Raw genomic sequence first — 13,264 nt, 5'->3', positions numbered from 1 at the left:
AGAGTTTAGCAAAAGGTATTTTTGATCCTATAAAGGAAATGCTTTCTTAGGCCTCCCAAGAGGGAAGACGCCCACACGAAGGGTGAGACAAAAGGAAGAAATGGCTATGGGTGTGGAAATCCTGGATCATGGGGAGCTAGCTGGGGGGCTGTTGGCTCAGTCTGGGCCATAGCCATGTTTTGGTTCGGCACAAGAATTAAACTTTTTTGGAGGTAGTTTGCAAACTTTGAAAATCAGGAGGTTTCACAGAAAATAGGGAATATATAGCTTTTTTGGAAATGTTGAAATCTTCAACTGGAGCAGAGTGACTGCTCTGTCACTGGGGAATTGGAGCTCTCAGCTTCCTCCTCCTGCGCCCCGTGGACCCCCACCTCCCCTGCCTCCTCCATCCCAGCATCACATGGTGTCTTGACTCCTGAGGCTAATCCCTCCAGGGGTTCTGTGTATCCCTCTCATTCACCTCCACCGGTCACCCCGTCTCTCCCCAGCACCCCATCTCTGTCTTGGCATCTCCTTTCGGCAGATAAATATGCACACGCCCCTCCCCCTTTAAAGAAACCCTCCCTCAGTCCCTCCCCCTTCTTGCTGTTGTCCCTGTAGAGTCAACCTGCTTGAAAGGGTCGCCTCTTCCCCGTTTTCCACTCACTCCAGTGTCACCCACTGCCACAGGCCTTCCCTCATCTCCACCCAAGACTGTTCTCGCTTATCCTTTATTCTGCCCAGTGCACTCTCTGGGCATTTGGAGCTATGTTTCTCCCTTCTGGGAGCCTTCTCGTCCCTCAGCTTGGTGATGTCTCTTTTGTCTTGATGTCTGCATGGTTAGGACAACTCTGCTCTCCCTTCCCAGACCTTTTGTAGGCTCACAAATGGTAGACTTTCCCAAGGACCTGCGCTAGGGTCTTTATTTTTCTCACTCTCGATGCTTTCTGGGCAACCTCTTGGGGCCCACTGATTCTCAAGCCTGTTCTCTAGCCAGCCCTCTCTTCTGAGCTCCAGGCCTGCACCAGCTGGGAGGCCTGGCACTGGGCTCACCTCCACCTCCCCTCTCCCTGCCAACCCGATCCGCCTCTTGTTTTCTCTGCCTCTGAGCAGCTCTGCTAATCATCTGGTTGCCACACCAGTCACCCACCTCCTCAACATCTCTGACATCTTAGGTTTCATTATTTACTGCAGTCGTCTCTAACTGGTCTGCCTGGCTTAGATCTTCTCCTCCACTGATGGGCTGAGCTTTAAGTAGAGGCCAGTCTAAAATAAAAATCATATCATGTTACTCCCCTGCTTCAAATTCTTCAGTGGCTCTTCTTGGCTTTCAGGGTGGAGTTCACATCCTTGGCTTAGCACACAAGGCTGCCGTGACCTGGCGTCCATCTGAGCACCCACAGTTTCCCATGTGGGCCTTTCACTCCGGCCACAGCAAAGTGCTGGCGGGTGCCCAAATTCATGATGCTGGGCCCTGCTTCCGTCTTCATGATGCCATTCCACAGGCCTTGTGTCCCCTGTTTTTCTGGGCCTTTGAGTTACCACCCCAGGCCTCCTTGAGCCTCCAAGTCTGGGCTCACTGCCCCTTCCCTGTGCTCTCCCGCGGTGCCTGGTCATCCCTGTTTCAGCTCCCTCAGCACTGGGCTTCTGCTAGACTTCACATTCAGTGGAGACCCAGGAAGGTCCCCTGCAGAGTATGTCTGGTACATAAAATACATAGATGATGGCAAGAGCTTCTGGCTGCCTTCCCAACACTCACATGGCTGGATTCTTGTCTCTTGCCCTTTTGGGAGCAGATTCTAGCTTCTCATAGTGTTTGCCTTCCCAATGCAGCACTTCTTTCTCGTGCAATGGACTTCATCAACATTTATTAAGTGTCTTAGGATTTAAAGGCCACTGGGATTTGATCCCTTTCCTCAAAGGACTTGTTATACACTGGGTGCATAATGTCTACTCATGCAATGAGCACTTATTGACGGCCAGTACCGAAGGAGGCAGAGTAAAAGCTGCCAGGAACAAGGATTCAGATAAACTCTGCAGAGCTTAGAGGCCCTTGCTCTGGCTTCTCATCTTCACGTGCCTTGGTTCGAACTACAGGTGAAAGATTACGGTTATCTTTGTTGGGGTCTCATCTACAGACCATGTCACAGGCTTTTCCCTGGTCATGGATGTTTCCTTAGGTGCTAGGTTGCATGTCCCTCATTTTCATGGACTTTGAAGCCAGAGTGTTGTGTAAACATTACTTCACCAGAATGCCAGAAATAAGCCTTTCCTGCCTCTGCCATTAGCCCCCAGCTTTCTCTAAATCAACTTCTCAAGAGAATTCTGCCATTTCCTTTAATTGTTAAAAACACGTTTGAACAGAACAGAACTTGTGTTGGCTTTCTCACGGCCACCCCGTTGTCAGCTGTTGTCATAAAGAGTCATTTTGGTCAATAAGCAGAAAATCAATAGGTTTGATCAGAGATCTGCTGTGGTACTTTGAGATAAGTCTGTGAAGTTCAGACCAGCGGGGCTTTTGAATCAAGATATCTGGTGTTGATGTCACACGGTGTCCTGAACGCTCCAGTGGGTTTTGGAGGGTGAAATGCTGCAAAGTTGACTCTGGGAATGTCAACTCATAAAGTCACAGTGTGGGATGTCACACGGTGTGGCATGGAGAGCTGTGTGTCCTAGTGGTTAAGAGCCCTACTCTGGAGCTGGGCTGCCTGGGTATGAATCCCGTTTCTGTTCCTCTGCCCTCCGGCAAGTTCTAGTTTCCTCATTTGAGCAATTAGGATAATTAGAGGACTTCTCTTATGTGGTGGTGGTGAGGATTAAGCCAGGTAGCACCTGTACAGTGCGCAGACACACAGTAAGAGCTCGATAAATATGAGCTGTTGTAATTATGCCCCTTTATCAGCTTCACACAGGACGGTTAAGCATGATGACTTTTTCCTGGTCACCAAAGCTGTCATCCCATCTCCCACCATTTGTGGTCCACAGTGTCCCTGTTCCTGTTGTTTCAATCCTCTTTGCCCACTTTGCATCTCTGACCATCTTATTCCGGTCCTATCCTCTTTCATGTTGTTCTTTCCGCCTAGAATAGGCTTCTGCTTCATGCCTGCCTCCCCCCACCCCCGACCTCCTGCTCCCTATTCTGAAGCCTCTTGGTGAAATGGATGCAGATGTTCCTGTACCCACAGCTAACCATGGGAAAACTTTAGGATATTTTTTCATTTGAGTTTGTATTTATAAATCTCTAAAGGCTTATAGAGCCCTTGCCCGTGGGCTAATCTGTGAGATCACTATTTAAATTTTTTTAAAAAATATGTATGACATAAAGTCTACCATTTTAACCATTTTCAGGTGTACAGTTCAGTGGGATTAAGGACATTCACAGTGTTGTGCAACCGTCACCACTATCTATCTCCAGAACATTTTCATCTTTCCAAACGGAAACTCTGGACCCATCGAACAATAAATTTTCCTTCCCCCCTCCCTCCAGTCTCTGGCAACCACAATTCTGTTTTCTATCTCTATGAATTTAACGACTTTTGGTCCCTCCTATCAGTGGAATCATACAATATTTGTCCTTTGGTGTCTGGCTTCCTTCACTTAGCATAAGGTCTTCAAGTTTCACCCACATTGTGGCATGTGTCAGAATTTCATTCCTTTTGAAGGCTGAATAATATTCCATTGTACGTATATGCCACATTTTGTTTGTTCATTCATCCATTGATGGACATTTGGGTTGTCTCCACTTTTGGCTATTGTGAATAATGCTGCTATGAAGATGAGTGTACAAATATCTGTCTGAGTGCCTACTTTCAATTCTTTTCGGTATATATCCAATAGTGGAATTGCTGGATCCTATGGTCCATCTTTCACACAAAGGTGACTTTATAAATCAAGAGCAGAGGTTGAACACCTGGTGGGAAAATTCTCTCCCGTACCCCCACCCCAGTACCTCCCACAGACTTTCCCTCCATAAATGTCAACTCTACTCTCTGGTTGTTCAGGCTAAAACTTTGATGTCATCCTGGATGCTTCTAATTCTTTTACATCCAATATTTAGACCTGTAGCAATTCCCATCAGCCTGATCTTCCATATCCAGAATCTAGTTACTGCTCCCATCTCCACAGCTACTGCCCTGACCTCAGCCACTACATCTCGCACCTGGATTGTGACAATTGTTTCCTAAGTGGTCTCTCTCTTCTGCCTTGGTCACCCTCTTGTGTCTTCTTAGCACAGCAACAGGTTCAACTCTTTTAAACCATCAGTCACATAATGTCATTCCTTGCTCATGACCTTCCATTGCTCCCATCTCACTTGGGGCAAAGCTCAAGTGCTTGCAAAGATCTACTGGCCCTCACTGCTCTTCTTCTTTGTTATTGAAGTATAATTGACATACAATATCCTATTAGTTTCAGGTGTACATCATGTGATTCGGTATCTATATACATTGTGAAATGATCACCACGATAAGCCCAGTTACCATCTGTCACCACACAACGTTATGACTATATTATTGGCTATATTCCCTATGCTGTGCAATTCCAGAACTGGCTGGTTTGTTAGCTGCCCTCTGGTTCCACCAGTCCCTTCCTTTCGTATCTGAAAAAACAGAGACGTGAAAAAGTTGAGTGTCACAGACTCCCGTATTGTCTTGGACTGCAAACTAATTTATGACCCTTAAGTGGTCTGGGTGGTAAACCAGAAGCCCCATGGAGGGAAGGCTGGGAGCCTGCACAGTGTCTGGGACCCACCCCACCTGGAAACTGTCGCCATCTAGTGGCCCCTTTGGTCTTGGGCCTCTGGGGTCCCTGGTAACTTGGGTGCTGTTCAGTTTCAGGAGGAGCAGATGCTGGCTGAGGTCCCTGCCTCTGACCAGGCCGCCCTCCAGGAAGCTCTTCTTGCCGTGAAAACTGTGTCTTTCAAAATGTCATCTTTTTCGTGATTAAATGCACCAGGAGGATGAGGCTCAGCACCATTTTGTGGGCATTTTCGTGTCTTCATGTACCTGACAGTGTGTCCCCATTTTTTTCCTCCTAGGTCTCTTAGGGGTTAAATGCTGCCAGGAAGAAGCAGGGCAAATTCTCTTGCTTATTCTGCACATTAGGAATGAGGAATATTTTATGTTCATGAATAAGCTATTGTTTATTGATGTTCTGATTACAGATAAAGTGTTTTTGTTCTTCTTTGCTACACATGAAATCACAGCAAACAGTACAGGATGGACTATAATTAAATGCTTGAGCGACGTAGTCTCTGCTATACCAGGTGTAGAAATTCAGGGGAAAAGAATATTGGAGAGGGTTGGAATGGTCGGGTAATAATAAAAATAAAAATAAGACTAAAGTAAGAACTGACCCTTATCAAGCGCTGCCTATGCATCAGGCATGATACAAATGCTTTATGTGACTTAACTCGCTAAATCCTCAGAATACCCCTACGAGGTAGGTGGTATTATAGGAATCTAAGGCACAGAAAGATTAAGCGATTTGCCTAAAGTCATAGAGAGCTGAGAAGCACAAAGCCAGGATTTGAATCCAGACTGGCTGGCTCCAGAGTCCCTTTTTCTTAAATACTATATCCCATGGCTTTGATGAGACTTTGAGAGGGAGATAATCCTTGAGATAGGACTTGAAGAAGGAAAGGTCTGACAGCATGGGGACAAATCTGAGTGATGGCCCAGAGATGGAGTGGGCATGGCAGACCCCAACAGGGAAGAGACTAACCTCACTTGGCAGAGGGCACATATTGGGGAGCAATGGTGAAGATGGTGGGGCAGTAGGGTGGGGACAGATTATAAAAGGTCTTAGCATCTAGGCAGAGGGTTTAGATTTGATCTGGGAGGACATAGCCTTTGAAGAGTGTTGAAGGCTGACTTGCTAGAAGCAGAGGTTTGGGGAGGTTTTGGGGTGGCCATGGCAGGTCTGACGGTAGGAGGTGTGGAGGCAGGAATGAAGCACGGAAGGTCAGGCCCAGGATGGTGCAAGAGGAATGGAAGGAAGGGAGAGTGATGTGAGAGAATTCACAGGTGGGATCAGCAGCAGGGAGGGGGAGTTCAGCATCCAGTTGGCTTTGAGATTTGGAGTCTGGCGAGAGGGACAATGTTGACTCCAAGGGCTGAGATCTCACTGTTTGTGGGCTTAAGTTGGTATCACAAGGGGTGAGTCCACAAAGAATTCAATGTTTATGACACATTCAGGTTGTTTGTCTTAAACTCTTACTTGTTTGGATAGCCTACTAAGATAGATTTTTTTCTATTCATTGTCGTATCAGTTGTGGTTCGATCAGAGAAGCAGAACGTCAATGAGCCGTAGAGAATAAGGGGTTTATCACTGGGTCAGAGCTCCTACGCTGGGGGAGCTGATTCTGCGGTCTGTGTAAGATGCCCCGTGTCTCAGCTGCGCCAGCTCAGAAGAGAAGATGAAGGTGGAGTGGGAAAGACGAGGGGTGAACTGGAACATGTGTGCTCTCACCACCTGCGATCTCCATGACGTGGGTGACCTGTGGACAAGTTGGAGTCCTTCACCCCAGAGCCATACCCACCTGGCCCAGGAGCTGGAGGAGCTGCGGGCCCAGTGGCTGCCCAACACCAGCGAGGGGGGCCAGCACAGCATGAGCTGCCCCGCGTCTGCCCTACACGAGCTTCAGAGCATAATAAAACAGCTATGCTTCACTTGCGCCTTCCAAATCTTGCACACCTTTCTGTTGTCGCCAGTCCCCACCCAGGAACCTATAGAGAAGAGAGTTCTGGGAAATGTAACTATGTTGGCCGAGTACAAAAACACCGCCACTGTCCACACACTTAGCAGACTCACTTTTCTTTAATTCTCTTCTTTTCCTTTTTGGCGATTTGATTTTAAAGGACTTCTATCAATGTAGCATAAACCTTCTTAGTGAATCAGTTGTGACCAACCATTATATCGGAGGATGTCTTCATCCCGCCTGCAAGTTCTTAATAACTCTCATCTCTACTCTAAGTTTAATTTGTTTCTGAAGGTAGAGTGAATGGGGCTGGTATCTTCCAGCCTCAGGATGCATTCTTGGATTTTGTGAGGTGATGGGACATCCCATGTGAAGATGAGCTTACTGCTCCAGGCAGGGCTGATTCTGGGCGATGCTCACATAGGTGGCAGTGAATTTTCTATAGCTACGTCTTCTGCGTTAGTTTGCTTGGGCCTCCAGAACAAAGTACCATAGACCATAGGTACTTGTACCATATAGGTACTAGACCATAGGTACTAGGACCATAGGTACTATTATAGGCTAAACAACAGGAATTTATGTTTGCATGGTTTTGGAGACTAGAAGACCAAGATCAAGGTGTCGGCAGGGTTGATTTCTTGAGGCCTCTCTCCTGGGTCTATAGATGATGGTCTTCTCTCTGTCTCTGCGTGGTCTTTCCTCTGTAACTGTCTGTGTCCTTATTTCTTGCTGATAGAAGGACACCAGGCGTATTGGTTTAAGACCCACTCAAATGACCTCATTTTAACTTAATTACTTCTTTAAAGACCGTATCTTCAAATACAGTCACATTCTGAGGTACTGGAGGTTAGGACTTCTCCACATGAGATTTTAGGGGACACAGTTCAGCCGATAACACCTTCCTTCTCATCCAACTTACCTCACGGTGCAGGGTCAGCCCAGCAGCTGTACCAGCTGTGTCGTTCTTACATACTGTTACCATGGAAGGCAGCCTCTGGGGTTTTCTGGAAACGTCTAGGACATTGTTTACTGGACTGTTTTCCTGTGCATGGCTGTTCTTGCTTGGGCAAGCGGTGTTTCTCCACGCCATGCATTCCCACTTGGACAGATCAGAAATCCAGGGAGATTTTTTTTTTTTTTACTACGTGCAGAATTCCTTGCATAGCAGAGAGTTCAGGAAGGAAGGCTCTGCTTGGGGACAGAGGTCGGGGCTCCCGTTTGTTTGATTAGCCTCTGCATTGTACCTAGAATGAGCTCTGTCACAACTGATAATTTAATCTAACCCTTCAGCTTTATTTTCTCCCATTCCTAAAGTATCAGTTACTAAGGGATTTGGAAAGGAGAAGAGAGGCAAAATTGGCAAGAGAAAAGGTTCTGTGGCTCTCACTGTCCAGGACAGCTGGCCACTGGGTCCAGCCTGCTCCCACAGCAGGCACAAGCGTGGATGGAGGGCTTCGCAAACCCTGCCTGCCGCCCTCCTGCTGGAAATGGGGAGAGAAGGTGTGATACCCTCCTACAAATCTAGCAGAATCAAGCCACAAGAGGGGCTGGGGTTTTCTCCCCATCTCCTCTGGATTCCGGCTCCCCCGGTACTAGCCAAATTTGCTGTCATTTTTTATTGAAGTGAAAAACAGTCGAGATTTGAATATTCCCAAAGCCACTTTGGAGTACTTTCAAGAAATTGTTTCACAGCAAAAACAGAGAAAAGGACATGATTGCATGCAAGGCTGGGTCACCCACTTGGAGAGCTGGTTCTAGAAAGAGAAATTTGATGTCACGCTCCGGCCTCGTGCACATTGGAAGAAGGGAGTGGGAGGCATTGCGCTGGAGGGATGGAGGCCTGGTCCTCAGCCAGGATGTCCCCCTCTGCACGGCGACAGGCTCTTAGGGAAACATCTTAATCAAAAGAGTCACCAGCGGTCTGGCAACCTTCCAAGCCTCCTTGTACCCGAGGCTTGGCCTGATGGAACTGTTTAGGTAATTCCTTAGCACGCTTACCGCTTTACAGACTCAAAAACGCCAGAGTAAATGGATCGCTGTAAAAAAAATAAAGCTATTAAAAAATTTGCCCAGCCATCTTGTTACAGTCAGTGCCGAAGTAGACGCACTTCGTAATCTTAACTGTCAACATTAGTGAAACACTTGTGCACCAAAAGGCCTAGGAGGTATTCTTTTAAAGTGATTTTCCTACTGATGTACGCTTTCCTCTTTTCTAAACATGGTCAATTTGGGAAAAGTAAAAGAGGAGAAAAAAAGAAAAAGCCTTGGGGGCCGGCCCAGTGGCTCAGCGGTTAAGTTCACACGTTCTGCTTCGGCGGCCCGGGGTTTGCCAGTTAGGATCCCGGGTGCGGACATGGCACCGCTCGGCAAGCCATGCTGTGGTAGGCGTCCCACGTATAAAGTAGAGGAAGATGGGTACAGGTGTTAGCTCAGGGCCAGTCTTCCTCAGCAAAAAGAGGAGGATTAGCAGCAGATGTTAGCTCAGGGCTAATCTTCCTCAAAAAAAAAAAAAAGAAAAAAGAAAAAGAAAAACGCCTCTCCTGAGCTCTAGAAAGTGTTTAAAATGGCCAAGTGAGTGCTGATAACTACGTGCCCAGGGTCTGTGGGGGAGCTCTGAGGGGAGCACTGGCAGGAGCCAGAGGGGTCCAGTTTTAGTGTGAAGAGGCCCTGAGACAAAGCCCCACCCGTCCCAGCCCCTGGGCTCTACCTGAGAAGAATAGAATGTGTGCAGCTGACCAGATCTGCCTGGCTGAGGCTGTGAGAGGCAAGAGGCCATCCCAAGAAGCCACAGGGAATAGCGGCTGAGGAGATAAGGAGGCCAAAAGCTTTGTGCTTTTAAGATAACATTGTCTCCTGTAGAGGGGAATTCCCTGGAGCAGAGGTGACTGAAAGAGGTTCCAAGCTGGTTCCCACCAGGGCTGTGGATTTCTGAGGGCCTCTGGGATCCGGAGACCTTCGAGCAAAACCATCTGACCAGGCTTCTCTTTTCCTCTTGGAATACATTCTCCAGCCCTCAACAGCCAGCTCTTCCTGCTCCTCTTCAAATGTACTAGAGGCCTCAGGGCCTTTGCACGTGTTAATTTTTTGGCCAGGAATGCCCTGGCCACCCCCTAAGCCAATTACCCTTCAGGATTTGGTGCAGCCTTCACCGGCTCAGGAAAGCCTTGACCCTGGGCTGGGTCAGGGTTCCCTTTTAAGTGCTCTGATTCTTCCTGCCCCTACCCTCTGGAACTCTCCCTTTCCTTCGCCAGATTATAACCACAGCCTCTGAGACATCAGGAATCTCCTTACATGTTGCCAGGTATTCATTCCTAGCAGGTAGCTCTCAGGTGGCCTGAGAGTGGCAGAAGGGAGACCCCTGCTGTCTGAAAGCATCGGGACTCAACGGGCTCTGCTGATTGCTGTATCCCAAGGACCCAGCTCGGGCCTGGTACTTTGCAGGGGCTGCTTGGTTAATGTCTGTGGACTGACAATATCAAATTCATTTTTGTTGAGCAGCGACCACATGCCCCTTGCACGTTATATTCATCATCTCGTGTCACCTGCACAAGAACTGTGTGAGGACGGTATTATGTCCATTTCCAGATATGGAGATTGAGGCTCCTAGGTTCCGGGACTCTCCTGAGGTTACACAGCTAAGAAGAAGTAGCAATTCCCAGTTCTCACATTTCTAGGGCCTAAGAACCTCTGGGGAGCTGTTTAAAAACGTAGGTTTCCTTGCACGGCTCCCAAGATCCCGATTTTGCATTGGATTTTTTTTTTATTGTGGTAAAATATACTTAATAGAAAATTTACCATTTTAACCATTGTTAGGTCTCCAGTTCAGTGGCATTAAGTGTGTTCACACTGTCGTGCCACCATCACCACCATCCATCTCTAGAACTTTCTCATCTTCCCAAACTGAAACTCTGTGCTCATTAAACACCAACTCCCCATCCCCCTGCCCCCAGCCCCTGGCAACCACCCCTCTACTTTCTGTCTCTGAATTTGTCTGCTCTAAGGACCTCTATGAGTGGACTTATACAGTTTGTGTCCTTTTGTGTCTGGCTTATTTCACTGTCACAGCATTTTAAACAAGGGCCCCTGGTAATCCTCATGTAGGTGTCTGGACCGCTCTTTGAGAAATTCTGGTAGAGGCTGCGAGGAGGGTGAGGGGAAATGCCATCCTGGCACAGGCTTTGAGGGCTGGGATGAGTCAGGGAGTGTGGGCTGAGAGGCAGGAAGAGGGCAGTGAGGGCGATGGTGACGGAGGGGCCCGGGGTGGGTGACATCTGGTTCCTGCCAGGTATTGCTTACAGTGGGGTGTTGACCAAAGCTTAAGAGCTCAAGATGGAAGGACAGGGAGGGACAGTGGTGTGGACTGGTTAGTTCAGAGGGTCCACGAGCTGTGGGTTAAAGGCCAGGGTGAGGAGCTGACAAGAGAAGGCCGGAGCAGGGAAGGAGCCTGGGTGGGATGGGGTGTGTAGGGGCCACAGGAGGTGAGAAAAATCGGAGGGGGGTGGTGGGTGAGAGCCACATGTGTCAACTCAAGAGGAGGCACCCCTGAGAAGCAGGGGCCAGATCCCACTTTGGGTCTAGAGGCAAATGGTGTTGATGGCGTGGGAGTCAGGGCAGGCGAGTGGGTCAGAAGATGTGGGAAAGGGGACCTGTGGGCACAGAAGGATTGGATATGGAGCCAAGCCTTTGCCTCGACCAGGAGATGGTGTGTACTTCCTCTGGAGGAGGCTCCTAACCCACCCCAGGGAGCATGGTCAGATGGGCCTTCTCTACCTTTCCCCCCTTCCCGGCTGTCTCATCTCTCCCTCTCTTTCTTCATGCTCTTCTTTCCTTCCTTGGCTCCCCTTTCTTCTTAATTTCTCTTTCTCCTAACTGCCACTGAATGGAGCTCAGGCGCGGGTGGAATAGGCCTGTGTGCATGCGCGCACTGCAATGGTCACGCCCACACTCCTCCCACCCCCTGCAGCAGACCCCGGTACATGTCCGCTCTGCCCCCTATTGACTGCCTGGCCCTGGGCAGGTCTCCACAGGTCTCTGTGCCTCGTTTCCCCCATGTATAGTATAGTACCTACCGCATAGGTCTGTTGTAAGGATTAAACGAGAGAATTCATGTAAAGGGCTGAGAGCAGTGCTTGGCACAGAGTAAGCAGCCAATAAATATCCATGATAACTCATGCAGGCTTCTACTTGGGGTGTGATTTTCCTGACTTCTTTGTTTTTTCATGGTAATGAGATGGGGAAAGGAGGCCGAGGACTTCCAGCCGCGTGTATAGACAGCATGGGTAGCGAGTGGGCGCATGGCTGGGTGGTCGCTTACCAGCTGGAGCCCATGCTGCACCCTCTGCTGGATTTCAGGCTTGTCTTGTGAGGGAGTGGGGCAGCCACTGGAAGCCTAGTTGCTAGAGGGATGGAGGGGTTTTCTGGTAGACAAGTTCCTAGAAGGGAAGACAGAGTCAGGCTCAGCTGTTGCAGCGGGAGGATCGTTCTGCATGCTGCCTGATGTGGGGCCCTCAGATCTGTCTTCCTGTCTCCCACTTGAGTCCTGTGGAGACAAGGGGGCTGTGAGTCACAACATGGAAGGGTGGCTGTACCACAGTCTTTGTAAGACAATGGGACTGAGAAATGATGCTTTTGTATTTGTGGCCAGAGGCAGACAAAGAGGTGTTTTGCTTACCTGGACAAGGAGGGTGGGGCGTCTTTGGTGCATTGAGGACCCAAGAGGTATCGTGTGGCTTTGGCCTAGTTCCTGGCATAACACTGTGGTGCCCAGCAGAATGGTTGTGTCCTTGCAGATGGCGGAGGTGCAGCCCTGCCTGGCGGCAGAGATCCAGTAGCTGAAGGAGGTAGCTGGTGTGGGGGCCCTGAGAGCAGCAGCGAGGTCTTCTGGAAGCTCAGCAAGCAGTGGGGTGAGGATGGTGACCATCAGCAGAGGGAGACACTGTGGCGGAAATAATGGCCGACCCTTCAGGGGAGCAAATTGCGTCTGCTCAGGCAGACATGTGAGGAGCTATCTGAGGACTTCCAAGAGTAATTGTGTGTGTGTGTGTGTGTGTGTGTGTGTGTGTGTAAGGAGTAGGTCTTGGAGGAGATCGGGCCCCCACCATAGCTGTCAGAGGCAAGAGTCATTGACATCCACGTTATTACTCTCAAAACGGCCCCAACCTTAAGCCCAGAATGGGGTGGCCCAGGTAAATGCAAGTCACACATTTCTTTTTATTTATTTATTTATTTCCTTCTTCTTCTCCCCAAATCCTCCCCAGTGCATAGTTGTATATTCTAGTTTGAGTGCCTCTGGCTGTGCAAGTTACACATTTATTAACAAAAGATGTTGCCCCTTCTTACTGAAAGTTCAAAGTTTTCTCTCTCTGCCAAAAAGTTAGATGTAAACCGCTTTTTAACTTTAGAAAGCCCTTGATTTTTTCCCTGTGGATGTGGAGCTGGACCTAGATTTTACCAGTGTTTCTTCTCCCTCAACTGAAAGACCTTACCCTCTCTCAAAGGAGGGCCTTGGAGGAGCCCACCGCCGCTTGCCCCCCACAGGGTCATCACAGGGCTCTCCGGCACCCTGAATGATGTAACCGCCAGCCTCTC

The 13,264-nt window shown here is 48.8% G+C and overlaps 1 protein-coding gene across 3 annotated transcripts in view; it reads left to right on the top strand.

Moving 5' to 3' along the window:
- Positions 1 to 13,264, top strand: part of AHNAK (AHNAK nucleoprotein) — a 138,332-nt gene that overhangs the window by 48,972 nt on the left and 76,096 nt on the right. Inside the window, exon 6 of one of the 3 annotated variants that reach the window (XM_070488001.1) lies at positions 6,248 to 9,175. The exons of the other annotated variants lie outside the window; for them this stretch is intronic. Coding sequence (XP_070344102.1) covers positions 6,248 to 6,288 — 41 coding nt within the window. The 3' untranslated portion in view covers positions 6,289 to 9,175. Of the gene's footprint in view, positions 1 to 6,247; positions 9,176 to 13,264 lie in introns of those variants that run through there. 3 annotated transcript variants of the gene reach the window in all.

Source organism: Equus asinus, chromosome 17, assembly GCF_041296235.1.
Source record: "Equus asinus isolate D_3611 breed Donkey chromosome 17, EquAss-T2T_v2, whole genome shotgun sequence".
In the NCBI taxonomy this organism is placed as follows: domain Eukaryota; kingdom Metazoa; phylum Chordata; class Mammalia; order Perissodactyla; family Equidae; genus Equus; species Equus asinus.
Note: the sequence above shows the minus strand (reverse complement) of the source record. Positions and strands in the feature narration are given on the sequence as shown.